This window comes from Erithacus rubecula (genome assembly GCF_903797595.1).
Source record: "Erithacus rubecula genome assembly, chromosome: 22".
Classification (NCBI taxonomy): domain Eukaryota; kingdom Metazoa; phylum Chordata; class Aves; order Passeriformes; family Muscicapidae; genus Erithacus; species Erithacus rubecula.
In genome coordinates, this window is record NC_136674.1 from 1,264,792 (window position 1) to 1,292,399 (window position 27,608).

At 50.2% G+C, this 27,608-nt stretch overlaps 2 protein-coding genes and 1 long non-coding RNA gene across 4 annotated transcripts in view; 2 read left to right on the forward strand and 1 right to left on the reverse strand.

Annotated features, from left to right (window-relative positions):
• Positions 1–538: 538 nt before the first annotated feature.
• Positions 539–22,478, reverse strand: TADA2A (transcriptional adaptor 2A). Its single transcript, XM_079325312.1, is given in 17 exon segments — positions 539–905; positions 2,199–2,272; positions 4,391–4,434; positions 7,179–7,311; positions 7,895–7,966; positions 9,255–9,365; positions 9,824–9,844; positions 9,847–9,866; positions 11,215–11,278; positions 15,901–15,973; positions 16,909–16,997; positions 18,317–18,474; positions 19,095–19,186; positions 19,757–19,816; positions 20,053–20,159; positions 20,820–21,044; positions 22,419–22,478. Coding segments are annotated over 16 exon segments (1,329 nt in total). The 5' UTR covers positions 20,845–21,044; positions 22,419–22,478; the 3' UTR covers positions 539–719.
• Positions 22,479–22,714: 236 nt separating this feature from the next.
• LOC306811529 lies at positions 22,715–24,720 on the forward strand. The gene is made up of 4 exons (XR_013776686.1): positions 22,715–22,882; positions 23,305–23,419; positions 24,272–24,400; positions 24,502–24,720. It is a non-coding gene; the product is annotated as an uncharacterized lncRNA (long non-coding RNA).
• A 1,862-nt stretch (positions 24,721–26,582) lies between these two features.
• Positions 26,583–27,608, forward strand: part of ACACA (acetyl-CoA carboxylase alpha) — a 100,308-nt gene continuing 99,282 nt past the window's right edge. The window contains exon 1 of one of the 2 annotated variants that reach the window (XM_079325281.1): positions 26,583–26,661. The gene's annotated coding sequence lies outside the window, so the exon portion shown is untranslated. The remainder of the gene's footprint in view (positions 26,662–27,608) is intronic. The other variant, XM_079325282.1, reaches the window with a different exon arrangement.

The following is a 27,608-nucleotide window of genomic DNA, read 5'->3' on the forward strand; positions in this document are numbered from 1 at the left end:
AGCATGAGGCTGAATCTGAGGATTATAAATAACCTGACACCCCCAAACCACGGGGGGAGCAGCTGAAGCTCCTTGGTTTGTGCAGAGCCCTCCTGCTGGGATATGTGCTAATACCACATAAAAGTAACACCTGTTGAGGAGCTTCCCTGCCATGTCCTCTCCCATCCTTTATCACAATTAACTTAAAAAGACTGGACCACTGCAAGCTCTATTTTTACACCCTCAGACACGTGCTGTCGCCTCTGAAAGCTGCTGCTGATTTAGGAAGGAACACAAAGAGGGAGGAAATGCATTTCTGTCCCCTGTACTGCACAAAGTGTGACTCTGTCCTCATTCTGTGCCACATCAGCAGAAGAGTACCGTGGTGCTCTCTGCAGTCACAGGAGGTGTGAGCAATGAATGCCCATTCACGTTTCAGAGCAGCTTATATGGCACATGATCCTTCCCAGGAATCCTGACAACAGCAGAGTCAAAAGGAGCCCAGACAAATGTCAGCATTCATACAATTTAACAAAGCTCCCTCCTTGTTTTTACAAAAAAAAAAAAAAAAAGAAAAGAAAAAAAAACCCAACAACCAAAAAAAAAAAAAAAAGCCCCAAAAGGGTTTAAACAAAAGGAAATGTCCTTCATTCAACACTGGTAAAATCTTTCAGTGCTGTCAAAGCAACTTCAAAGCTTCTCCACATCTGCCTGCTCCAGCCAAGCACTGCTGCCTGTCCTCAGGCCTTTGTGATGTACCCTTCTCTGATCAGGAAGTCATAGATTTTCCTGGTTTTGTTCACATCAATCTTGATGAGGGCTCGAGCCTGAGCCAGTCTCAGGCCTCCCTGTTTGTTGCACTCATTCACTAAAGCAGCTTTATATTCCAAATAGGCTCCAGGGACCAGCCTCACCATCTGACAGAGCTGCAAGACAAAAGGTGAAGTTAATAAACACCAAGACTTGTCATGTTCTTCCATTCCCAGAGCCCTGCTGGGGGAGGAACACGGGGAATATTTTCCTGAGAACTCTTCCAGTGTTTCTTTGCACAGGGGAGGCACAGGGGAATGCCAGGAGCTGTTTGGATCCACAGGTAGGGAGGGGAGGAGCCTGCTGCATTCAGAACCATTCCTGGTGGAAAAATAAAGGAGGAGGATGAAAGCAAGCCCTGGGCTGGCAGGAGCACAGCTCTGAGTGTGTCCTGTGTGGGTGTTGCTCCTTCCAAAGGAGAAGCACACATGCCAGACTTGGAAGCAGCACTGGGCTGGCTGGCCAGGAGCCAGGGAGGGCATCTGGCTGCTAATCCCCTGCAGACTCAGGCTCCAATGCCTTCTACAAAAGCAGCTCTGCTGGGCCCCTCCAGGAGTCTGGCATGGGAGCTGTGCAGGGAAGGCATTCTGTGGTTGGAAGTTGGGTAAGGAATGGCTCTGCACAGCCCCTGAGCTGTTTGGCTGCACAGCTCCTGCTCAGCTCCCAAATTCCAGCTGCCTTCCAGGAGCTGCACAAACTGTCTGTCTCCTCCCTTTAATAAGGAAATGCTTCATGCTCATTCCTCACGGATAGGAAATTGCAGAATTCCTCAGACCTCAGACTTTCTGTCTCAGCTGACCAGGAAATCAGATTCCACACACACACAGACACTGATGCCCTGCCATTACTGCCATGCTGAATGGAGCCAGAAATGCCAGTTCCACACAGAGCAGTGAGCTGATTCCCAATGCTGCCAGCTGCAGCCAAGGGAAACACACTGAGGGCAGGCTGAGATACAGCTGTGCTTCCTGGGCACTGCAACCTGCCTGGGGCAGTCTAAGAACACCTCAGCACTTCTATTAATAAATAATAATCTCTTATTTCAACAGTTTTTCACTGAGTTAGAGGACAGGCCTGCACTGGGCTGAAAAACAAGCAGTGCTCATTAAGGAAAATGAACCCCTCTGCTCAGCCCAGCCTCACAGTGCAGGCAGGGAGATGCATGGTGTAACAGCACCAAAACCACCCTGGTGCTCTGCTCCTCTCTTTGCTAAATAAGCCACTTTGTGCTGTATGTGTAACCCAGGGAATTAAGAAGCCAACTGGAAAAGCTGAATGATTTCTGTGAGGAAGGAAGAGCAGTCAGGGCCTGTGAGTGAGGTGATATTCACAGCTCCCCAGCCGTGGTGTGGGCAGCCCTGTGCTGGGAGACACAGCTGACAGAGATGATCCTTGCATCCTTTCCTCACCTCCTTCTCCTTCTCGTTGAGTTTCTCAGTGCCTGGCAGGCCTGTGAGGTTCAGTGGTGGGGCACTCCGTCTGCCTGTGGAATGAGAAAGGAAATGCTGCAGAGCTGGAGCACTTTGGAGGTGGCTGCTGCTCCTGGGCTGTGTTAGGGAAGCAATTCAACCCAGCTGGAGCCAAGTGTTTACAGGCAGGGTTATTTAGGGCTTAGCATAAAGCTCTGCTGATGCCACAAAAGGTTTGGTTTTGCAATTTTAAGCACTGTGAATGTTGCATGAGACTTGTGAGCTGTTGATTTTTGGGAGGAACTGCAAGACAAAAGCTTTGTGTCAGACTGGCATCAGGCATGGCTCAGCTGGGCTGAGCCTCCTGACTATCCCAGCTGCAGGGAGGGTGTGCCAGGTGTGCTGAAAGCAGCACCTTGTAAGGATGCTGAGACTGTTTAGTGGTGTGATTAAGCAGCCAATTTCTCTCTGGCATTACTGATGACTTCATGAGGCAGAGTTTTCTTTAAATGCCTTTAAGTATGATGTAGGTATTGCAAGGCAAATGCACTTTGGGGATTTATTTTTGTGTCTCTTATGATAAACAGTTCTGAAGGAATATTTATCACAAGGTCATCTGGTATTTCCCACTTGCACTATTGTTTATAACTTTGCTGGACATTACCAGACACAGCCTAAACCTTCACAAGAGCTGTCTGCTTGCAGGTTGGGCTTTTTTTCCTAATAGTTTGTTGGTTTTTTTTGTAACTTGCAGAGCTCAGGACAAAGTTTGGGTTATTTATTCACATTGAAAAAAATCTCTCACCCCTGAGTTGTGGGCTGCATATTTAGCACTGTTAGAGATAAGAGTCTATCCCAAATTTGGCAAGGTGATGAGACCTTGGGCATTGTGCCATTGCTTGTCCCAAGGAGCCTGCCCTGCCCCTGGCACTGGGGAGTCTCTCTGTCCCCTGGGCATCTGCAGGAACAGCCAGGATCTGGCAGGGTGTGAGGAGCCTGAGCAGAGAGAGCTGAGGCACTGGGAGAAGCTGGAGTGTGAGTCTGTGGGAGGTGTAAAGGAAGTTATTTCCCAGCACTGCTCCCTCTCCCCATGGCATGGGGCGACTGTGCAGGGAGAAGACATGACAGAATTCAGTTTTACTCTTTTATAAACCCCAAAATACCACACACACACACAAACTACACTAAAGGAAACATATCAAGGCTGCAAAGTCAAGAGCTTAGAATCTGGAAGTGAAGCATTAATTTGCCCTCTTGTATATTCAGAGTGATGCAGCCTTTAATTAGAGCCACGTGGCAGCTCTTCCCCAGCATCCCTAGGCAGGATGTTTGCTTAATTAGCAACTCTATGGTATTTTGTTTGGGTTTTGTTCCACATGTGATGCTGCTTGTAAACACTGTGAGCTATCACAGCTCCACAGGCAACACAGTCCCCTTCATAGGACACTGGGTCCTTGACAAAAAAGGAAGTTCATCCCTCATTCCAGACCTTCAGTGGGAGACACTGTCCTCCCTTCTGATGTCCTGAGATACACAAAGCTGTTTTTTCTCCAAAATACCAGATCTCAGCAATCACCAAATAGGTTTAGAGCAGTCTGTAGTGCCCTGACTCACTGCTTGGGATCCTGACCCAAATTTCTGAGGCTCCTGGAAGAAATGAGGAAGAACATACAGACCCAGTGTCCACCTCTGAGAGGTTTGATTCAAGTGGTTTAACAGCATCCCCATAAAAATGGGTGTAGGGACAGAGCAAAGCCATTTTCCCTGGCAACATTTAACACCCCTGCAGTAAAACTTTATCCCAGTCTCAGTCACCCCATGACCTCAACAAATGGGATGGGAATTTATTTAAGTCTTGCTCATGAGGACCTTGACTGACCCCTGAATTTGTCCTTACTGGGCACTGAAAGAAGATGGGGTCCTGGTCCTAATCTGTGTGAAAAGTCTTTTGTTTCCTGCCTTGCTAATGTAGCTTTAGGATGGGTTTTGACCTCTAGTCAGAAAAATGTAGAAATTCAGCAAAAAATCCTGCAGGATATGTGAGTGGAATGACTTGCAGATTGATGGAATGTTGATTTAAGCAGTGCTTAACCATGAGGATTGAGGACTGACACCTGGGCACTCAAGAAAAAGAGTCAGAAAAAGCTGTTACAGATATTACTGGTTTTTAGCAGACACAATCTAACACTCACCTGTAGTTGAAGGAACTGGTACCGTGGGAGTTAGGCCAGAATCACTGAAAAGAAAGGAAATTTTCAAATTGCCTTCATGTTTTTAAAGAATAACTGCATGTGTTGGCCCTGAAAGAGCTTCTTCCACAACTTGTAGTAATTATACAATTCAACTTGCATAACCCAAGCCCTGACTAGGAGTCAACAGGATTTATAAATATTTAGTGTTCCCACATTGAAAAAAATATCTGAAACCTGTTTAAAAAACCCAACAAAGAAATGTGGAGGGGCACAATTAAAATCCAGTGGAGACTGAGTGGGGAAATTCCAAACCATCCCCTGCACACAGGATGCACTTCCTTTACATTGCAGCTTGCTCCTTAAATCCAAGTGCTCGTGCAGGGTGATGACACATTAATAATGCTGCTACATCTAAAATAATCTGAAATATTTCAGGCATCAGCTGTGCCCTCATTAATATCCATAAAGAGCTCATTTCCCTCCGTGACTTTATGAACAGCAGTTCAGTTCCTGAAATATAAATTTGGGAAAACTGAGGGGTTTGAGTCCCTCCTTTGCCTGCACTCAACCAGCACTACTGCTGTCACTTTTCTACCCTTCTCAATTTTGCAGGCTGTTCCTACTTTGATAAACTGGGAATGGATTTGTTACTGCCAGAGAGGAAAACGTGTTTGCTGCACACTGAACCACAGAATCCCAGCAAGGTTTGGGTTTGGTTGGAAGGGTTGGCTGATGGAAAGCTCATCGTGTCCCACGGGCAGGGCCATGTTTCCCTGCTCCAAAGGCCATCCAGGCTGGCAGAGGGCACTGCCAGGTGTGGCAGGGTTCCCTGGCAGGTGGGGCAGGGCTCCCTGGCAGGTGGGGCAGGGTTCTCTGGCAGGTGTGGCAGGGTTCCCTGGCAGGTGGGGCAGGGTTCCCTGGCAGGTGGGGCAGGGCTCCCTGGCAGGTGGGGCAGGGTTCTCTGGCAGGTGGGGCAGTGCTCCCTGCCAGGTGGGGCAGGGTTCCCTGGCAGGTGGGGCAGGGCTCCCTGGCAGGTGGGGCAGGGTTCCCTGGCAGGTGGGGCAGGGTTCCCTGGCAGGTGGGGCAGGGTTCTCTGGCAGGTGTGGCAGTGCTCTCTGGCAGGTGTGGCAGTGCTCTCTGGCAGGTGGGGCAGTGCTCTCTGGCAGGTGGGGCAGTGCTCCCTGGCAGCTGGGGCAGTGCTCTCTGGCAGGTGGGGCAGTGCTCCCTGGCAGGTGTGGCAGTGCTCTCTGGCAGGTGGGGCAGTGCTCCCTGGCAGGGTGGGCAGTGCTCTCTGGCAGGTGGGGCAGTGCTCCCTGGCAGCTTGGGCAGTGCTCTCTGGCAGGTGGGGCAGTGCTCCCTGGCAGGTGTGGCAGTGCTCTCTGCCAGGTGGGGCAGTGCTCTCTGGCAGCTGGGGCAGTGCTCTCTGGCAGGTGGGGCAGTGCTCCCTGGCAGCTGGGGCAGTGCTCTCTGGCAGGTGGGGCAGTGCTCCCTGGCAGGTGGGGCAGTGCTCTCTGGCAGGTGGGGCAGTGCTCCCTGGCAGCTGGGGCAGTGCTCTCTGGCAGGTGGGGCAGTGCTCCCTGGCAGGTGTGGCAGTGCTCTCTGCCAGGTGGGGCAGTGCTCTCTGGCAGCTGGGGCAGTGCTCTCTGGCAGGTGGGGCAGTGCTCCCTGGCAGGTGTGGCAGTGCTCTCTGGCAGGTGGGGCAGTGCTCCCTGGCAGATGGGGCAGGGTTCTCTGGCAGCTGGGGCAGGGTTCTCTGGCAGATGGGGCAGGGTTCTCTGGCAGATGGGGCAGGGCTCCCTGGCAGCTGGGGCAGTGCTCCCTGGCAGGTGGGGCAGTGCTCTCTGGCAGCTGGGGCAGGGTTCCCTGGCAGGTGGGGCAGTGCTCCCTGGCAGCTGGGGCAGTGCTCCCTGGCAGGTGGGGCAGTGCTCTCTGGCAGGTGGGGCAGTGCTCCCTGGCAGGTGGGGCAGTGCTCTCTGGCAGGTGGGGCAGGGTTCTCTGGCAGGTGGGGCAGTGCTCCCTGGCAGGTGGGGCAGGGTTCTCTGGCAGGTGGGGCAGTGCTCCCTGGCAGGTGGGGCAGGGTTCTCTGGCAGCTGGGGCAGGGTTCTCTGGCAGGTGGGGCAGGGTTCCCTGGCAGCTGGGGCAGGGTTCTCTGGCAGATGGGGCAGGGTTCTCTGGCAGATGGGGCAGTGCTCCCTGGCAGGTGGGGCAGGGTTCTCTGGCAGGTGGGGCAGTGCTCTCTGGCAGATGGGGCAGTGCTCCCTGGCAGGTGGGGCAGGGTTCTCTGGCAGGTGTGGCAGTGCTCTCTGGCAGGTGGGGCAGTGCTCTCTGGCAGGTGGGGCAGGGTTCTCTGGCAGGTGGGGCAGTGCTCCCTGGCAGGTGGGGCAGTGCTCCCTGGCAGGTGGGGCAGGGTTCCCTGGCAGGTGGGGCAGTGCTCTCTGGCAGATGGGGCAGTGCTCTCTGGCAGGTGGGGCAGGGCTCCCTGGCAGCTGGGGCAGGGTTCTCTGGCAGGTGGGGCAGTGCTCTCTGGCAGATGGGGCAGTGCTCTCTGGCAGGTGGGGCAGGGCTCCCTGGCAGCTGGGGCAGTGCTCCCTGGCAGCTGGGGCAGTGCTCCCTGGCAGGTGGGGCAGGGTTCCCTGGCAGGTGGGGCAGTGCTCTCTGGCAGATGGGGCAGTGCTCTCTGGCAGGTGGGGCAGTGCTCTCTGGCAGGTGGGGCAGTGCTCCCTGGCAGGTGGGGCAGGGTTCCCTGGCAGCTGGGGCAGTGCTCCCTGGCAGCTGGGGCAGTGCTCACATGTCTGCCTGGCGGCTCAGCCACTGCTGGCAGGCACTGCTGTCCTGGATGTACTGCAGCACCTCCGACAGCATCGTGCGCTTCAGCCGCTCCTCGTCACGGCTCTTCTTCAGCTGGTCGTAGGTCCTGGCACCTGTGGCACACACACACACCCTGCCCTCACCACACAGCCCACACTGCCTCTTCCCTGCTTCAGGAAATACTGGGAAGATCTCTGCCTCTGGCCCAACCTCTGCTGGGCTCCCTCTTGGCACCACAAGGGATTAGATCCCACCCTGCACCCTTCCCCCTGTTAATTTCAGGGCAAAAATGAACAAAAAAAAAGGCTCCCATGATGTAATTCCAGGATAAAAGAGGCCATTTCATTGATGTGGAGGTCTTAGGCCTCTCTCCAGATATCACATGTGTGACAGGCAGTGAAAGTATCCCAAGATAAAGCCCTGAGACCACTGTGCCATGACATCAATCATTTTATAATGAAGCTTTTACAAAGTGGTGCCCAGTGTTGAGCTGTGTTAGACACTGTGATCTCTGAGCTGATGGCTCCAATCATCTCCAAACCAGCCCGCTGGACTGTGCATCATTGCTGAAGCCTTGCTCAGTCCCAGAGCCTCCCTGACTAAGTGTCTTTTATTCAACACATCCTGAATGTTGTAAAATCATCCTTCCCTTCCTTGATGGATGGCAATGGGCTGAATAATGCATCAGGTACTTACTGCAGAAATTGGTGATTCCTGCTGCTCTGTATTCCTGGAGTCTCTTTATCTCCCTGCGCAGCTCAAATTCCACTGTTGGACCCCACGAGGTGGCAGGAGGGCAAACCAAGAAAACAAAAGTGGGTCAGTGGGGTGGACTGGGAATGTGGCTCTCTGTTATTTGCCAGGTCAGTTCTGAACACACAACCACAGCCAGGCTTAACCTCCCTCCACAAGACCTCAATCTCTCTGTGTCCCCAAGCTCCTTGGTCACAGATTTCAGCTGCTTTCTGGCATTTGTGTACTCAGAAAAAGCATTTCTCTTCATGCTTTGATAGTCCCTTTGCCATACCTAGACAAGGCAAATAATAATCATGTGGGATTTCTGGAAGCATTTCAACAGGTCTGAGGAACAACTCCAGCCAGGCTCCTTATGCATCCAATATTCTCTTGGAACTATGATTTTCCTAGCTGGACTTTCCAAAATTTTTCCTTGCAGACAATTTTTTTCCTGCAGTCAGTAAGATGAAATTATGAAATGTTTCTTTTGCTCAGAGATATTTCCTGTCTGCTGCTTTCATCAGCTGCCTTCCAGCACTGCTCAGTTTTACAGGCAGCAAGTTTCCTTGTCCATTTATTTCCTGCTGCTGCTCAGGAGACCTGTGCAGTGCCTGTACCTGACTGTCAGGTTCACCTGAGGATCTGCAGCCACTACAACAACAAAACCAGGTTCCAGGAGCAGCACTCCCATGTGGGACTCATGATTTTGCAGGGTCATGCTTTTGGAATTTCACACAGGGTGTCCTGAAAACACGGGCACAGCTGCGTAAATGCTTTGTTTCTTTCTAATGAGCAACAACTCTCCCAGTTTAAGGCACAGAATGGAGCAGGATGTGGTGACTGGGACTGGAATCTGCCTAAATGCAGGCTGTGGGATGATTCAGGGATGGAACAATGCCTCTCCCCTAAGGTAAGGACATAATGACCACTGCACTATGTAATTATGTGACATATAATAGTTTAACGTGTGCCTTTCAAAGAATTCAGCTTGCTGCCAGCTCCCAATCTCTCCACACAGCCATAACATAGGGATTTTATTCTTCCCCTGATACAGAGTCCCAGTAAATAAACAGTGGTCTTTAGATAAAAAAATATTACCTTCAACACGTGACCTGCATGTTCAGTCAGCCGTGAACTCAAACAAAGAGCTCGGACACAGTTTAGTGGAAAAAACCCACTCAACATATCAAACCACAAATGGGCTTGTTTTCCTGAGGTAGTGAGATGGGGAGGAGGAGGAAAAGCAGCTCCTGCCCTGCAGGAGAGGGATCATTCAGGACAGGCAGGGGGGCAGGCAGGCAGTGAGCAGGGCTGCACTCACACGCGTGGCTCTCGATGAACTTGTCGTGCTCCAGCGGGCCCAGGATCCGCGCGAACCTCCTCATGCTGTCGTAGAGCTCCTGCACCTCCCTGGGGTAACGCCTCTCCAGCACTGCAGGGACAGGAGGCACTCAGCAGCACTGCTGGGCCACACACAGCCCCTAAACATCCTGAAACACACACATCCTGGCCCTTCTGCTGTCACCAGCACAAACTGCTGCGTAAAAAGCAGCAAGAATTACAGCCCTTAAATCCTGAAGGCATTAAGGGTGATATCGAAATGTTGTTCAGTCATTTCTCAGAGTGAGGTGCACTGGGTTTCACCTTCCCCCTCTTCCCTACTCAGCAGAGCCCAAAATGCTTCTGAAGAGCAATTTTGAGGTGATAACTAAAACACTGAGCTGGGAGCAGTTAGAACCAGACAGCTGGAAACAGCTGGGGCAGGAAATCTGCTGGAATTTAGAACATCTGAATATGTTCCAATATGAACAAACCACACTGGTGACCTGGAAATGGTGAATGTGTGAAGTTGTGCCACTTTGAAGTGAAGCAGTTACACCTGATACTCACTCTGAAATTTTCTGAGGTTATCAGGCCATGATCTCTTATAATTCTGGAAATGAAAGAAAATTATATTAATAAAGGTCATTACTCCTGCACTGCCTCAAAAACACAAAGGCTTCAGAAGAAACTTTGATTTAGACCATCAGAGGAGCCTAAAACTAAACATGAATGAAATTTCCATAAGCCCTGGGCTGACTGGAATGGAAACATGAAGCAGTGTGTCTTTAATCAGGGTAAATTTTGGACAGTGGTGTGCATTAGCCCTGAACACAAAGGGAGCTGCAATCACTTTAAAGGTTGGAAATTGCTTCTTTAGGCACAGATTTCACATCTACAGCATCTTATAACTTGTCCTTCCAAAATCAGAGCTAATGAATGTCTCATGAACATGATTTCCAGCTTCAGAGAGAGACAAACATCCCTCTGCTAAAGCACAGGGTAGGGCTGCACTGTAAATGCCACTGGGAACAGGAGAAAGGGCATTTTTCCATGGCAGCTTGGGTTTAAAGAGGTGATGGAGGTAACTCTGGTTTGAACAGCTCCTGATGGGATCAGGGCAAGGAGCAGAGGGAAAAGCAGGTGCCTGATAAATCCCTCTGGCACCAGTGTGAGCAGTGCCACGTGCTCATTGCTCTGTGGTGACTCCATTTGGCAAACAAGATACCACAGAGCTGGGCTGTCAAGGTCAGGTCTGAACTTGCTCTATAAAATCCATTACATTTCCTCTGCTGGGCACAAAACCTTCCTGTCCCGTGCACAGTCACCTTTCTGAGAGTGACATCAGCACTTCTGTGTCATTTTCCAGATTTTTGTCCCATCCTGCTGTTGGAACTTCACAAAACCTGACACTGATGAAAGCACAAGAGTTCTGTAGCATTTTCCTTCAGTATGACAAGACTGATCATCATGGAAATGACACCACATAAATACTTTTTATTTATGAATTATAAAGAACCAGGTCAATCCTTCCTGTCACTCAGCAGAACTGTGTAGTTTTATGAGAAGGACTGGAGCAGACTCACTTCAAATCACTAATTCTTCCAGCAGGGAGTCATCCAGCAAGACATAATTTTAAATATTGAACAAAGTATTTCAAAGTTATAATAAAACTTAATTTAATTAATAGATTGAGTCATTCTAGAATGCTGACAAATGAGCTGGATAAATTATTCAAGCCCACGTCAGCAGTAGAGTTATCTTCAGTGTGGAAAACTAACTTAGGGACCACTAGGATTTAAAAATAATGATGCAAATATTTCTGGGGAAAAAAGTGGGGGTCCAGCAATCAGTCACAGTCTGTCAGGAATTTTTTTTTCCTGAAGCAGGAATCCAATGATGTGTAATCCATAAACAGTGCAAAGGGCAGGAAAAAACAGAGTTACTGCTTCAAAACTCACTTTTTCCGTCTCTGTCTTTCCTTTAACCTGGAATGATAGATATCAACTACTGCAATCTTCAGAGCTGCAAAACACAAAGATTAAAGAATCCATAAGCAATCACTGCAGGAGGCTGAATTTCAAGCTTTTATGTTCACATTAGGCTGAAATGGTCACTTCTTTGCTGGTTTAAAAATCCTGAGGCAATTTCACAGGAGCATCAAGTCATTAGAGACAAAGCTGCAGTTCTTGCTACCTGGGGAAGGTTTCTTTTGCTTCCTCCTGCCAAATTCATCACTGGAAATACACTCATGTAAACATGAACCTGGGCACATCCTGAGAACTCTCCTCTTCCTTCTTGGGACTGTTTTGCTATCAGCATTTATTTGTTCATTCATTCACACAATTGCCAAATATTCCTTCTCCTGAGAAAGACTGCAGGATCTGAGGTGTCACCTTTGGCAAAGGTCTCTTTACCCAGAACCAAGAACTCCAAAAAGCAGACACAGTTCTGACAAAGCAGCCTTTGCTACAGTTGTTAAAAACATCTGGAAGATTCCAGCTTGTTACCTTTCAAACTTATCTGTCTGCCAGGAGAACAAAGAATAGTTCGGACAATGTGAAGAAGCCCAGGAAAAGATCCATGCTCATTAGAAATCACATCCTTCCCAAAAATCAAACCTGTCTGCAGCCTGCCTGAGCCACTCTCAGAGCCTGCAGCTCCTTTTCCCTGCAGGCCATTAGCTTAATAAACTTTTTTGGGGTAAATTCTTGAAAGACAAGATAAAGAGACACCTATCACCTTCCATTCCTCACTCTGTTAGATAATACACAAATTCTAGGTCATTAAGTGACTGTAGAGGTGGCTGATTTTTAGTGATTTTTAAAAAAAAATTATGTTAAGAATTTCCATGTGCTTTTGGAAGGAAGAGACTCAAGGCTTGGCAGTGGTTTACAGGCTGTGGACACAAAAAATCAGTTTTTGGAACAAGGGGAGCTGGGGTGGCCCAAGGGGGACAGAGCCCAGGATCCATTTCCTCTCTTAGTTACACAAAAAACTGATAGTGGCAGTTTATTGATTCTACTCTCAGATTAATAATTAATAATGGAATTAAAAAGTGTGGTTATGTGTCTATTTTAAATATGTATGGAAGTGTAAACACCAGGAAGCCCCAGCCCCTGGGAATTCATCCCTGCATCCCTCTGGGTAATCAAATTTCATACAAACAGGGACAGCTGAAGCCCAAAGGCTGTGGGGATTTGCTCAGGATCCCAAGGAAAAAAACCTTTCAGTTTGTCCCAAATTGATCTGACATCCCTCTAAGAGTAGAGGCTTCTGTAAGGGGAGGGTGTGCTGCAATATTTCCTACTTATTTTTTCCAAATTTCTTGCATTTTCCAGCATCATTGTGTATTTTCACAGCCAGGGATTCAAGTTTCCTATTTAAGAACAAGCAGAGATGGCAAATTCCCTTTGTGCTAAATGTGGGGATGAGAAATTGGGAATGCAGCAAGTTAAACATGAATGAAATCCATTAGGAAGGGGTTGGAATGGTGCCAATTTACAGAAAATATTTTTGTAGTTTTGAAACCCTCTGCAAGCTCAGCCAACTTGTTATTTTCTGGGTTTGTGTGGGGCAGAACTTAATAAGTACATGCAGAAACTGCACTGGAGAACCTCTATAATATCACAAGTAATTATGCACCTCTAACCATGGAGTTTTCATGCTTTCACCTGAGTGCACAGATTCTAAAGAAATGATGATCAGCTGGGGAGAGGAAGGAACAAATGAAGAGAGGAAAAAAAGGAGCTTCTTCTTCCAGTGAAATTAGTATTTGGTGCCACAAGCCCTTTTGGAGGGACTTTTGTTTTTACCAGCCATATTCACCCAGGAGCAGGCCATTAGCAAATCTGGAATGCATGAATAACTCTGACTACTACACAGCTCCACATGGAATGAGAGGGAGATGCTGGGGAATGAGAATGATCTGCCTGTGCTTTCCCCATGGATTCTGCTGGGAGGCAGTTGTTTTGTGCTGCTAATGGCGATAATCCAAGCTCAGGGTGTCCACTTCTGGGCTCTGATAAAGCTCAGCTCACTGCACTCTGAAGGCCCCACTGATAGGCAACAATTCAAGGCTCCTTCCTCCATTCAAATAAAAGAAAAAACAACAACCCAATATTTTGGTTTCTCCAGAGTGTGTCCAAACCAGTTTCTTTGCTTTCATTTCCTCTTCAGCCTCACTTGGTGTGCAGGAACTTTGCAGAGCACTAATGAGTGAGAGCTTTGTTCCATGGGAGCAAACCTGCCTTGGCAGGCCAGGCCCAGATAATGGGAAGAATGCAAATGAATCCCAGTAAACAGCCTGTGGGACCAGTGTGTGCTGGGCTGGGGACAAACTGAAGGGCTGCAGTCCAAATTCACCCAGCCTGGAGGAAAGCAGGAGCTGTGGCAAACAGTTATCTGCCTTTGGAGCATGGCAGGAACCTCCACAGCACAATAACACCATGTTCTGCCAGGAAGGACACGACTGCCTTGCAGCTTAAAATCAAATTTCCCTGCCAGTTGCAGCCTATTTCCACTCACTTCTAAATCTGTGGTTTCAGCAATTACTTTGCAGTGTTAGAAGTGAAAAATCATTTACATGAGAAGGGGGGAAAAAAAAGCTGGGAAAAAGATAATTACCACGTTCTAATCAGCCTGATGAAAACTTGTAGTTCATGAAATATTCAAGCACTGTGGGCTGAATTAGGGTTGTAACTGGTTGGTGCTTTTGATCTGTCCATTATGTTTTTGTGTAACTGCAATATATATTTGCATGCTCTTACTGTACTGCCAGCACTGAACAAAAGAGAACAATTCCAGGATTTAATTGAAATGTGAGAGATTTCATACAAATTCTGGCCATCTCACTAATACCAAGAATTGACTGGGTGATGTCTGTGACCTCCTGTGAGGTGGGGAGAGCAGACACAGGTTCTGTTTCCCTCATAAAAGCTGCCTGGGAGTCTCCCCACCTTGTATTAAATTGCATTTTCTTGTGGGAACACCAAGAATTTGCTTTGAGTGAAACAGGGAAATCTAACAGGTAAAATACATGAAATAAAACTATAAATATAAAACCATATAAAAGATATAATACATCAGAAAACAGAGATCAAGCAACTCAGTTCTAGAACTTCTTAAAAAATAATTTTTACAAAATATTACAAAAAGCAATGAGGGAGAAAGGGAACAAGGGGAATTCCACTCCAATGGAAGCACAAATATTCCTGTGGGATGTGCAGCACTGAGCACAGGAGAAGGAAAGAGAGACCACAGAAATTAGAATTTTTGGTATTAAATTGCAGGAGTGAAAGATCTCATTCCAAACTCTTTAGAAAAGAATTCCTTCTCTCTCCAAGATGCCTCATGTGAAAGGGAAAAGCTGGCAGGACCCTGGCACTTCATTTTTGGCAAAGTTTTCTCTCTCACGTGGGCAGCTCTGGGACAGCTGTGGGAAGGCAGATGCCAGAGTTCCTGGGCTAGGAAATCCAAAATGCAGCTGGTCACACTCCAGCACCTCTGCCAAGCAGTTTGCACACAGCACATGCCTGACATCTCTGCCCAAACACTGACAACTGAAGGATGGAGCAGAGAACAGCCAATGAAATTATCAGGCAAAAAGATTGGACAGAAGGGGGGGAAGTATTTTCTCACACAACATAAAATTCAATTGTGAACTCCTAATTTGATTGTGGAAGTCCCTGTTGCAGGATGTGCAGGAGCACAAGCAGATCCAGCTCCAGCAGGAGTTAGCAGAGCTCCTGGAGGACAGGACCTGGCAGGAGAGACCTCAAATGGCAGAGCTGTGCCAGGGAGGAAGGCAGGAGTGAGGGCAGAGCTGCAAAACCTGCCTGACTGAACATCATCTATCAATTAACAGGCAGAAGAAGAGATTATTCTGCTTTTTTCAGTTCACCAGGACCCAGAATGGGATGAAACAGCAGAGCTGCCATGAGGAATCCCTGCCATGGCCTCAAGGCAGTGCCCCTCTCTATAAATGCTGAAAGGGGAGAGGCTGACAGACCCTTCCCTGAGCCAGGGGAGTTTGCATTCCTAAAGCTCCTGCATACACTGCTCAGCTCCCAACTGGTTTCTTAACTTTGCCAAGACTGTCTGTATGTAACAGGATTTGTCTGTCTCCAAGGGATGCAAAGGCTTTAGCTCAGAACTGCCTGACACAGATGGCAGAATTCTGAGGCATAAACACAGGACTTTGAAACCCTGTGTGTACTTACAACCATGGGGAAAAGCAGGATCTTCTCCTCTCTCTGATTAAAATGTCACCTCAGTAATTCCTGTTATTTCATGTTATTAAGGCAGCCATGTTCACAGAAACTCAGAGGAGGAACTGGGCTCATCTTCACAAAAGAAGAAAGTCACACACAGCTGATGCTACTCTAACTCAGGGCATGTTGAACATATGAAATATCACACAGCTTTAAGTGCAACAATTCCAATGTGTTTCACATAAACTACCCACCTCCTTGCTGCCTGCATTAATACCTACCCTGACAGATTTAATGCATTAAAACCCAAACATTAAACCCCATACATTAAAAGTGTATGTTCCCTTTTAAAGTGTGTGGAGAAAGAGACCCAATGAAAATCTGCTCAGGCATCTGAAACAGTTTTCAGACTGGGTACAAAAATATGGCACTTACCATGCAAAATGTCTGAATCATCTTCTACAAAATCAATATCTCTCAAATCCCACTCAGCATAGTTGTCAAACTCCTGTTCAGAGGGGATTAATACATTGTCACTAACCAGCACTAAAATATTGGCCTCAGGTTTCAGAACATGCACAAGGACTGGGAACAGAGAGATTTACTCAGACACAAATGTACAAGGCTCCAACCCTGAGCAACAAACAGCACAGGGGAGCTTTACCTGGGGAAAATGTGTGTAAATGCACCCCCATGGCTGCAGCTGCAGCAGGATGCTGTGACAGGACAGTGGAATCAATCAGGTCATGACTCCTGACTGTGATGGAGATCAGTCCCAGAGTGTCCTGAGCTGGAAAGGATTCACAAAGGTCACCAAGCCCAGCTCCTGGCCTGGCTCAGGACACCCCCAGGTGTCCCCACTGTGTGCCTGGGAGCCTTGGCTGTGATTGTTGGGTGCTGATTCTGCTCAGAGGTACAAAACCAAGCCCCAGTATGGCTGCACTCATTCCCCCAAGGACAGGAGCAGGAACTGGGCAGGGAGAGCAGTGCAGGTGTCCCCAGTGCTGTCTGGAGCAGGGCTGTGTCACCTCAGGCAGGTGACAGTGCTGGAGCTGATCCTCTGGCAGAGCAGCCAATGCCAGCACTCAGCAGGGCCACCCCCAGCTGGCCAGAGGGACAGCTGGACATTTGGACATCTGGTGGCAGCAGCAGCTCCTGCAGCCTCGGTGCCTCCCCTGCTCTGCAGGCCACCAGCGCCACCTCTGGCAGCAAAATCTTAATTAATCCAGAGCTTTAATCAACTGTCTCAGCTAGGAAGGGATCAGAGCCCCTGCTCCTCGTGGGATAACCTTAAATTAAACCACAGGATTGAAAGCATCCCTCAGTCCTGTGCCCTCCTGAGATGGTTTTAAATGAAGAGCAAAGACAGGTGGGGCAAACGGGGAGTGTGAGCTGAGCTTGCACCCAGCAGCAAATTTAAAATAATGGGAGAGTCATTCTTACCTCAACAAAGTCAGCTCTGGCTGGCATGTACCCTGCCATGTCCCTGGAGAGCAGGGAGTCAAAGGTGGGCCTTGGGGGATCATCAGCAGCTGAAAAAAAAACAAAGGTTTTCACTAGTTAAGCAGGGCTTGGGATCTTTTTATAAGGATCTGTAAATAAGTGTTTATTTTTGCAGGAAAAGTGGGAATAATTAGCTGAAGAAAAATACCCTGATTGGGCTTTTATCCAGTGTTATAGTCAGAATAGACAGAGTTCATCCAGAGAAAAAATGGAACAATCTGAGATCTTCGTAGTATTCTCAGGAGGTCAAACACAATTCAAGGTAATAAACAAGTAATAAAATGTAAACTTTACATTTTGGAGCTCAGCATCCCCCTCTAAACCTCTGCAGATCCCTGGGGGCTCAGCATGCAGGTTCTTTTAGTTAATAGCAACAGGAGTGCTAAATCTGCCTTCTTCTGGGGGCCATTGACAGAGCTGCAATTAAAGGCAGAGAACTCCCAGTTTTTACAGCCCTTCCCAGCTGAGGAGCTTGGTGTTTTACAGACAATAATAGTCTGAGGCTCACCATGCACTTGTGCAGGAGCTGAGCACTGTGTCCCACAGCACAGACAAAGCAGGCTGAGGCACTGAGAGCTTGTCTTGGCTCAGGGCACATAAAAATATCAATAACAGCCAGGGACAGAACCAAAATTGCCCAGTTCCTACTGTTTAGCTCTAACCACTCTAGTGGGAAATGTAAACCTCCAGCCAGACAGCAACTGCCTCACCCAGAGAGGCTGGGGAGCTCTGGAATGAACAGCTGCCAGACTGGGGGAATGCTAAAGATGTGAAATGCAAGGAAAACTGAGAATTTGTTAACTTGCTGCAGATTTTTTTAACAGGCAGCTTTCAAGAGAGAGGTGTGAAATCAGCATAGTGCAAAGGAGTGATTTTGTGACAAATTACACCAGCAGTGAGGCCTGGGACACAGTGTGTACACAGGGATGTGCACATGATCAGAGGCAATGCTTGCAGGCTGAAATCCTCCTGAGCTCCCTTTGCTGTGCAGGCTGGGCAGGGTGAGAACCACACTGCTATCTGTCTCAGGAAGGAGTTTTGGGGTGAACTGTAATCCAATAAACCAGCCAGATTTCTGTGTGCTCTGGCTGTGGAGGAACTTCTGCTTTTGAGACCCTGATGTTTGTGTCAGACCTTGGTGCTTCCTGCCTTTCCCCATGGAACTGGCAGCCTTGTCTATCTGACACACCCTGCAATGAATCCAGTGTGAGCAGAACCCTGCTCCTGACATTCTCCAAGCCAGTTATCAGAACAGGTTATCCCTTTGGGAATGAAAGCAATCAGGATGTGTGCTGCCTGTCCTTCTCAGAGCTGCTGATTCCAGCCCTGGCAGGGCAGGGATACTCACACTGGAAGGGAATGGCTGTCTCCTGGTGCTGAGCCTCCTCTGCCTGCTTCAGGTTCAGCAGGGTGGAGGCAAACAGGGGGTTGTTGATGAAATGTTTCATGTAGTGCTTCTCACACTCCTCCTTGGATTTGGTGCACATCTGGTTGGCCACGTCCTGCCTGGAGTGGGGAGAGGGGGAGGCTTCATGTCAGCAACACAGAAATGTTGGGGGTTTTTAAAAATTTCTCCAGTGGGGAAAGATAATTTTGGACAGATTGTTTGTGTGCCTGTGATGGTGTCTGAACTCATGTTCTCAGCACCAACACACATGTTTGTGCCAGGGATCATTTTTGGGTGCCCATGAACAATAAAATTCACTGTTTTCATATGGGAAAGTCTCTGGCTGATGGAAGGTACCACATCTAACAGGACTGAAATTAAGTGATGTTATTTGAGAGCTTTTTCCACATTTTACTGACTCCAGGTAAGGGTAAATAACCAGTTACCAATCTTACTTACTTACTTACAAGGTGCACCTAAGAACTCTCAGTTCTGCTTCTGTGAATTCTGGGGTTCTGTACTTTTAACACAACTATTTTTAATAAAGGAGAAGACAGGTAACTCATGAAAACAGGATCTGATACTCCAGCCTTCCACTCTGGCTGCTGAATTAGTGTCTCACTCACAATGAGTCATTGAACAGCCAATGTGCACTGATAAATTCAACATTGAGATCCAGGGAAAAGGAAGGAAAAACTGCCCATCATTGACTGAAATTGGCTGAACCCTGAATTCTCACCAGTTCCCAAAGCCACAGTCCATCACAGCTTCCAGGAGAGACATTTCCTCCTGAGCTGTCCAGTTGGGATCCAGGACAGGGAAGTCAGATGTCTGGAGAAGGAAAAAGCAGAACAAACTGTGACCCTCTGATCCAACCCACCTCAGAAAAGGCAAAGAAGTTCTGAACCATGAGGTGATACAGAAGATAATTCTGGTAGTTTGAAACTTCCACAAAACCTGATTGATTAATTACTGGTTTACTTAGGGCACTGGGCCATCAACCACAGCAAACACTGGTACATGTTGTGTCTCCCAATTGTAATTCCACAATGTTATACTATGAAACACAGTAAAATTACTGGAGATTTAAGAACTATGAATTTTGAGGAAGGAGAAGCAAGCCTAGAGAAACAGAAGTCATTGCACTTGGTTCAAGGACTGTGAGTCTAGTGAGGTGCATTGTGCTATCCAGGCACAACAAAAAGATGCAGCTGTAAAGGACTCCACTACTCCATCCTGTTCCAGGTGGATATTTTTCTTTTTAAAATAGTTTTAAACCTCTGAATCAAAGACTTGCATCACTTAACCTTTCAATGTAATATGAGTAAGCAAGGCTCCCTGACTCCTGGGAAGCTGTGAGAGCCCAGGACTGAGCAGGTGTTATCCAAAAGGAATATTTACCATTATCTCATAAGTGTGATCACTTTGATGCTTCTTGTACTCAAATCCTCGGGTGAAACACTGCAGAACAGAAGATCAGAATAGAGTTACTTCTGCCCTGAAAAGCTTTTCACTGTTCCCTTTTTTAACCTTCCTTCTTTGACACCTGCCCACGTGTCAATCCCTCACCCCCCAAACCCTGTTTGTGATTTCCCTGTCCCAGAGCAAACACATGTGCTGGTGCATGTGTGGAGGGAGCAGTTATCAATGTGTCCTGGACAGCCTGGAGCTGTCCCAGAGCAGTGAGAGGCTCTCACCTGCAGGCACAGCAGGAAGGGAGGGGGTCCACACTCAGCACATTTCACATAGGGCTCTGTCAGGTACGAGGAGCAGCCTCGGCACGGGGGTTTGTCAAAAGGGTCACCTGGAAAACAAAAAGGAATCTGTCCTGTGACACAAGCACAGCATTGCTTTGGCAGCCCCTAAATTCAGCTGTGCCCAGCCCCAGCAGTCCATGGTGCTTGTGGGTCCAGCTCAGGATGTTTGTGATTATGTGGGTTGTAAGTGAACTCAACTGTGCAACAAAATAAATAATACTGCCAGGTAATAATGGCTTCAAATTTAAAGAGAGCAGGGTTAGATTGGAGTATTGGGATGCAATCCTTCCCTGTGAGGGTGGGGAGGCACAGGGTGCCCAGAGAAGCTGTGGCTGCCCCTGGATCCCTGGCAGTGTCCAAAGCCAGGCTGGAGCACAGTGGAAGGTGTCCCTGGCCCTGGCAGGGCATGCAATGGGATGGCCTTTAAGGTTTCTTCCAACCCAAACAAGTCTGGTATTCTATGATTCTGGTTTTTTCCCAGAAAATGGATTTGAACCAACTCAATTATAAGTAGAGAGAAATAAAACAAAACTCACACTGAATCATTTGTGTGACCACTAAGCCACATCCCCAAAGTGCCACATTCACACATTTTTTTGAACACTTTCAGGGATGGTGCCTCCAAAATCCCACTGCTGCAAGAAATCCTGGTAGCATGCAGGTTTTTCCTGCCAGATGTGGGAGCTGCATTCTCTGATGGCACTTACTGCTGAAGGAGGCCAGGCGCTCCATCCTCCCCTGCTCCTTGCAGTAAAACTCCCCAGAGCCTTGTCCTTGTCCCAAACTGGGAATCCCAAAGGGAATCCTCTCCCTGCAGCCACCTCCTCCCCAGCCCTGGTGGGTGTGATCCTCCCAGGAGTCCTGAGCAGGAAGCAGAAGGGCTGGCAGCAGCTGGCAGACCCACTGCACACAGACCTGAGTCTGATCTCTGGCTGTGGGGAGAAATCAAACAGGGGCTGTGACCCCAAAGTGAGGATTCAATGGGGTGTGCTGAGCAGAGACTTGTGAGCAGCTCTTGTGCAGGGAGTGCTCTGCACTCCCCATATCCCATTCCCTACATCCCACTCCTCAATCTCCATTCCCCATAGCCCAATCCCCTGTATCCCAATTTCCATTCCCCATTCCCCATATCCCACCACCTCATCCCAATCCCTTCTCCCCACTTCCCAATTCCCACTCCCTCATACCTCAATCCCCACTCTCCATATCCCAGTTGCCATTCCCCATATCCCACCCCCCATATCCCAGTTCCTGCTCCCCCATATCCCATTCTATATATCCCAATTCCCATTCCTATTTCCAGTTCTTGTCCCGCATATCCCAGTTCCTATTCCCCAATTACCACTCCCCATATCCTAGTCCCCACCTCACCATATCCTAGTTCCCACTCCCAAAATCCCCACTGCCCAATCCCATTCCCATTCTCATCCTAATTCCATTCCCACTCCCCAATCCCATATCCTAGATTCCATATCTCATATCCATATCCCATTACCCCATACCCCATACCCCATATCCCATATCCCATAACCCATACCCCAATCCCATACCCTATTACCCCATATCCCATATCCCATATCCCATAACCCCATATCCCATACCCCATACCCCCATATCCCATATCCATACCCATACCCCATATCCCATACCCCATATCCCAATCCCATATCCCAATCCCATATCCCATATCCCATATCCCATATCCCATACCCCATATCCCATATCCCACATCCCAATGCCATATCCCATATCCCATATCCCATACCCCATATCCCAATCCCATACCCCATATCCCAATCCCATATCCCATATCCCAATCCCATATCCCAATCCCATATCCCATATCCCATATCCCATACCCCATATCCCAATCCCATACCCCATATCCCAATCCCATATCCCATATCCCATATCCCATATCCCATATCCCAATCCCATATCCCATATCCCAATCCCATATCCCATATCCCAATCCCATATCCCATATCCCATATCCCATATCCCATATCCCAATCCCATATCCCATATCCCAATCCCCTCTCCACCCCTGTTCCTCTCTCTCCCAGGCCCCGCCCCCGCCAGGCCCCGACCCCCCCCGGGTCCCGCCGCGGCCCGCGAGGCTCCGTGAGGGGCGCGCGCGCTCCCGTTGCCCCCGCGCCCCGCTCCGCCCGCGCCCCGCTCTCCGCGCTGCCCCCGCCGCGGCCCGGCCCCGCCGGGAGCTCCGGGGGTGCGGGTGGCTGCGGGTGGCTGCGGGTGGCTGCGGGTGGCTGCGGGTGGGTGCTATGGGTGCCAGGGTCGCCTCTCACCTCGCTCGGGGCGGCGGGTCGGGCCCGCGCGCGCCCCGCCGTGCGCACGCGCCGGGGAGAACCGCGCGCCCCCTGGCGGGCCGGGTGCGCGCCGCAGCGCCCGCCCCGCCCCTCGCTGCCCCGCCCCGCCCCTCACGGCCCCGCCCCTCGCTGCCCCGCCCCGCCCTCACGGCCCTGAGGGCTCCGCGCCCGGCCGGGGGTCCCGGGGGGGTCCCGGGGGGGTCCCGGGGCTGTCCCGCTGTCACACGGGGCAGCCGCAGCGGTACCGGCCGTGTGCCAGCCGGGTGTGCTGAGGGGGAGAGCTCTCGCCGGTGCCAGAGCCCCTCTGACCGCCCCGCAGTCACCGGAGCCGCTTTCCCCCGGCTCCTGGCCTTCAGGGGCTCCTGCCAGCTCCTGAGGGGGCAGGGGATGGTTTTCATGGGGAATGGGCTCTCCAGTGCCGTCTCCCTTGGCCCTTGGAGCAGGTACGAGAGGAACTGGCCATGTGGGGAATTAGAACAACGAGAGACAATGCCGGAGTGGTTTGGGTGGGAAGGAGCCTTAAGGATCATCACACACCCTGCTGTGGACAGGGCACACCTTCCACTGCTCCAGGTTGTCCAGCCTGGCCTTGGACACTTCCAGGGGTGTGGGACCTGCTCCAGAGCCTCCTCACCCTCACAGGGCAGAATTCCTTCCAAATATTCCATCTAACCCTGCCCTCTGGCAGTCTGAAGCCATTCCTCCTTGTCCATCTCTTACTAACAAGATTAAAAATATTGGCAGTTATTTCCTTTTCCTTTTGCCCAGGCTGCCAGCGCATGTGAAAAATGATGGGAAAAAAGTAAGAATTTGGGAGAGGCAAAGTCTGGAATGTCAATGAAATATTTATTGCTTCTGCTAACAGGTTTTTCCTGCATCTGGAATTAGGACTCTGGGTGGTTAATGGAAGGAATCAGCATATGGGAATATTCTCAGCAGCTGGTTCCTGCTGTTCCCAGGAAAGGTGATGCATCTGCAAGGTAAAAATGCTGTCCTGGAGCCTACAGCTTTCTGTGGACTTTAGATGTTTCACTGTTGAGGGTCTTCTTGTTATACCTCTAGCATGGGAATGAAAAAACACTCTTGAGGAACATTAAAAGTACCTTACAGGTTTTTCAGAGTGTTATTTTAGTGTCACAGCATCTCCTGGCTGACCTGAGCTGAAGCCACAGAGCCCTGATGGCTCCTGGAGGGAGCAGTGACAGGAAAATCTTTTTTTTTTCTGAAGTCCCAGGCAGATCCACGTGGCTACTTTGGAATGAATTAAGTGCTCACACACTGCTACTCAGAGATTTTAATGTATGGGGTAATTTTCATTTGCTGTTTGACATTATTTGCTGATAATTTCTGCTTCCCTGTGCTCACCTGCAGCCCCCAGGTGAAACACAAGAGTTTTGGGGTAGCAAACCCAGAGGCCACACACACAGAGAAATCAGTGGCAGCATTGTCAGGCCTCTCCCTGCAGGTGAATCACAGAGTCCTGCTGCGATTTCTCCAGCGTTGGGAGGAGTTTTTTGTGGCGTCGTTGTTTTCTGCCACGGACACACGGTGGCGATGGAAATCACCTTTTCCTCCAGAGCTTCGGGCTTTGCAGTGCTCAGTAACCACACGTGGGTGCCCCGAGCATGGAAAGATGAAATATTTCTGTTCAATCCCAAATAACTGCTGACATTTCAAGTGGCCGAGACCCCAGAGAATCCACAAAACTTTCTGATAAGCACTGATATTATTCAAATTAAGATGTTTATGTTTAAAACGAGAGCAAAGGGAGCCTCGAGGGCTGGTGTTTTGCTTTGAAAAGTGATCTGACCTTTCTGTTCCTTGGCTGCCAGGGCGTGAGTGGTGCCAGGCTGGCAGTGTCACCGACCCCCTCACCCGGGTTGATCTGTCCTGTGTTTGCCCTGGGGGTGTCATCAGAGCCTGGTCAGGAGAGGTGGAACCAGCCCTTGGCGTCACAAAAGGTAAAAACATTTCCTCTGTATTATTTGGAGTTTATTTATTAAGGCTAAACTTCCTTTTTTATGTTGTTGTTTTTTGGTTTTTGTTTTTTTTTTTTTTTGAGAAAAGAGAGTGGCATGAGTTTGCAGTGCACATGCTTGGAAGTTGTGGAATGAGAGTAAATAACTGTGTCCAGTTTTGGAGCAGGACAGGAAAAGGGTGTGCATTTACCACCCCTCCTCCAAAGCAGACTGTGGTTGTGATTCAAAAATTTTAAAATTTTGCAAACTGTTGGAAAATATGTCTGAACCCTGTGAAACAATTAAAACACTGATTACTCCTGCCCTGACTTGAATCCCAGAATCATTTAGGTTGGAAAAGACCTCCCAGATCATCGAGTCCAACCTGGAATAAGGATCAACCCTCACTTTCCTCCAGTTGATTGTTCCAAGTGATTCCTCAGCCTCTCCTCACACACCTTCTCCTCCAGACCCTTCACCATCTTTACAGCCCCCCAAAAAAGCTCCTCCAAATCCTGGATTTTTCAGATAGATGTGTCTAACTTGCTCTTTTCCACGTGTTCATGCCTCTCTTTGCCCTTGAGAGGAAGAGTTGCTGCAGGATTTCAGTGTATGAAGCAATCCCTCCCCCAGCAGTGTTTGGACAGTGTTTGTACCTGGATGGATGCTGGGCTGGGCAGACAGGCAGAGTGCAGGTGCAGGTTTTAGCAGGCCTGGAGCTCTGGGAACAGCAGCCAGGATGAACTCAGCACCTGTCGTAATCTCCTGGTTTTGTAAGTTCTGTATATAGTTATTATCAGTGATTTGGGACCAGCCCCTCAAGCACTCCCCCTCATTTCTACAGGAGTTGGGATTTGGCACTGGAGATGATTAACTGACACCAAAAAACTTCTCTTTAGCTCTTTCATGAAATACTTGATTAGAGGAAGATTCTTTATGTAAAAGACACATCTATATCTATGCAATTATGGCTACAGAGGTATAAGTAAAAGTGTCCATGCCCAAATTTCCCAGATCTAGACCAAGTGGATCTGAGAATAGGATCTGTTCCCCCAATAATTTTATTAACTACAAAGCCCCAAATTGTATTTTCTGTGTGGACAATTCTAGCCTGCAGTGGGCACCATCCCACCACGTGCTCCCAGGTCAGTGTTGTTTCCTGCAGAGTCTCACACCTTCTAACCACTGCCTTGGGGGAAATTATCTGTAGTTTGGAACAGGGGCAGCTCACTGTCCCCACTTCTGTGCAGATCCTTGGGACACCTCCAGCAGGACCAGCCTGCACAGGTCACCAGATCCAGCAGCACCAGGATTTAAACTTGTGTTACACGTTCCACTTGAACTTCAGCAACCCTGTAACGCTGCAGAGTTTTATTTGAACACAAAATGTGAAAAAAAGGAATAAGGGTAGTTCTTTAAGCCATTGTCCATGGACAGAACAAGCAGCTGAAGGTCAAAGACAAGCAGGAGAGGCACTGGCAGTGCCTGGCCCAGCCTCGCCGTGTCCTCAGCACCTGTTATCAGCTCTGTCCTCCCTGCCCGTGCCAAGCAGGGCCAGGGCAGCGTCCCCGAGCCCTGCGGGGACCTCGTGACAGGGATCGGGCTGGGGTCTCTGCCCCCGCACACGGGAGTCCCCTGCTCACACCTCCCTGCTGCAGGGGGGACATGGCACAGCACAGGCAGAGACCATTCTGGAATATCTCCAGTGAGGTCACTCCACATCCTGCCTGGTCTCACCACCACCTGCGCAGGAACTGTTCAAGGTGTGTGCATCAATTCTTGCTTGTTTTCTCCTGTGCTGTTGCTGGGCACACTGACAAGGACCTGCCCAGCCTGGCAGTCGCACCATGGACAGCGATGGGCATTGACGAAGTCCGTTCGCTCGCCTCTTGTGGCGCTGAGCAGGCCCAGCTCTCTCGGCCTTCCCTCCCAGGAGCGATGCTCCGGGGGTCGCGGGTTCGAGCCCGGCCTCGGCCCCGCCCGGCTCTCAGACCACGGGCATCGCCTCACGGGTCCCGCCCCCAGCGCGCCCCCCCATTGGTCACGCCCCCCGCGGCGGCGCGGGCGGCAGCCAATGGGAGCGGCGCGGGGCGGGGCGCTGGCGGGGCGGGGCGCGCGCGGGCTGACCCGAGGTAACCCCGATCACACCACCGGGGGGCGGGCCCGGGGCGGGGCCGCGCGGGGCGGGGCGGGGCCGGGGCGGGGCCGCGCGGGGAGCGCCAGGCCGGGGGCCCGCGGCGCCTCCGCTGCACCGGCACCGTGAGGTGAGGGCGGGGCCGCGCCGAGGGGCGCGCCGGGAGCGCGCGGGGCAGCGCGGGGGGCTCGCGGCAGCGGCGGGGCCGGGCTGGGCGGGGCCGTGCCGCGCCGCGGGAGATGGCCGGGCCATGCCGTGCCGGGCGGGCGGGACCTGGCCGGGCGCCGCGCCGGCGGGAGGTGACCGGGCCGTGCCGTGCCGGTGGGAGATGGCGGCGTGCCGAGCCGAGCAGCGCTGGGCCGAGCTGAGCCGGGCACGGGCGGGGGTCTCCCGGCCCGGAGCCGCCGCCCGGTTCCCTCCCTGTTCCCTCCCGGTACCACGCGCTCCGTCCTGCCCAGCGCGGGCCGTGCCGCCCCCGGTCCCATCGCTCGCGTGGCCTCGCCGGTCACCCCGGACCCTGAAACAAACGGCACGTGGGCGGCGGCGAGTCCGGCACCGAGCACCCCGGGGGCTGGAGCACCGGGACGTCCCTTCTCCATCTCATCCTCCTGCTGGCCCTGGCGGGATTTCAGGATCCTGGGCATCGGTTTGCGTCTGGTTCTGCCCAGGGGCTGAGAGCAGCTCTGAGATGCTCAAAACCAGTGAAGTTTTAAAAGCAGATTGACAGAGGGAACCAAATTGTTGTTATTGCTCCAGCCTTCTCCTAAATGTTCTTGAAAAAGTTTAAAATGAGAGGTACTGCGTTAGAAAGTATCCAAAGCGTGTGTGGAGTCTGTTCCAGTTTAGCAGGCAGGAAATATTCAGCAAACTGTTTAAGTGATGCCAAAATCTGTCAAAGACAGTGGGATTCACACAGTCTCGAGTGTTTTAGCAAACTGGGATAGCTGTAAATACAGGCTCTTATTCTGGTCTCTATAGAGGTTTTGGCTGGATAATAGGAAGCAGCTCTTCCCCTGGAGGGTGCTGGGCACTCCCCAGAGGCTGCCAGAGCTCCAGGAGGGTTTGGACACCATGGAT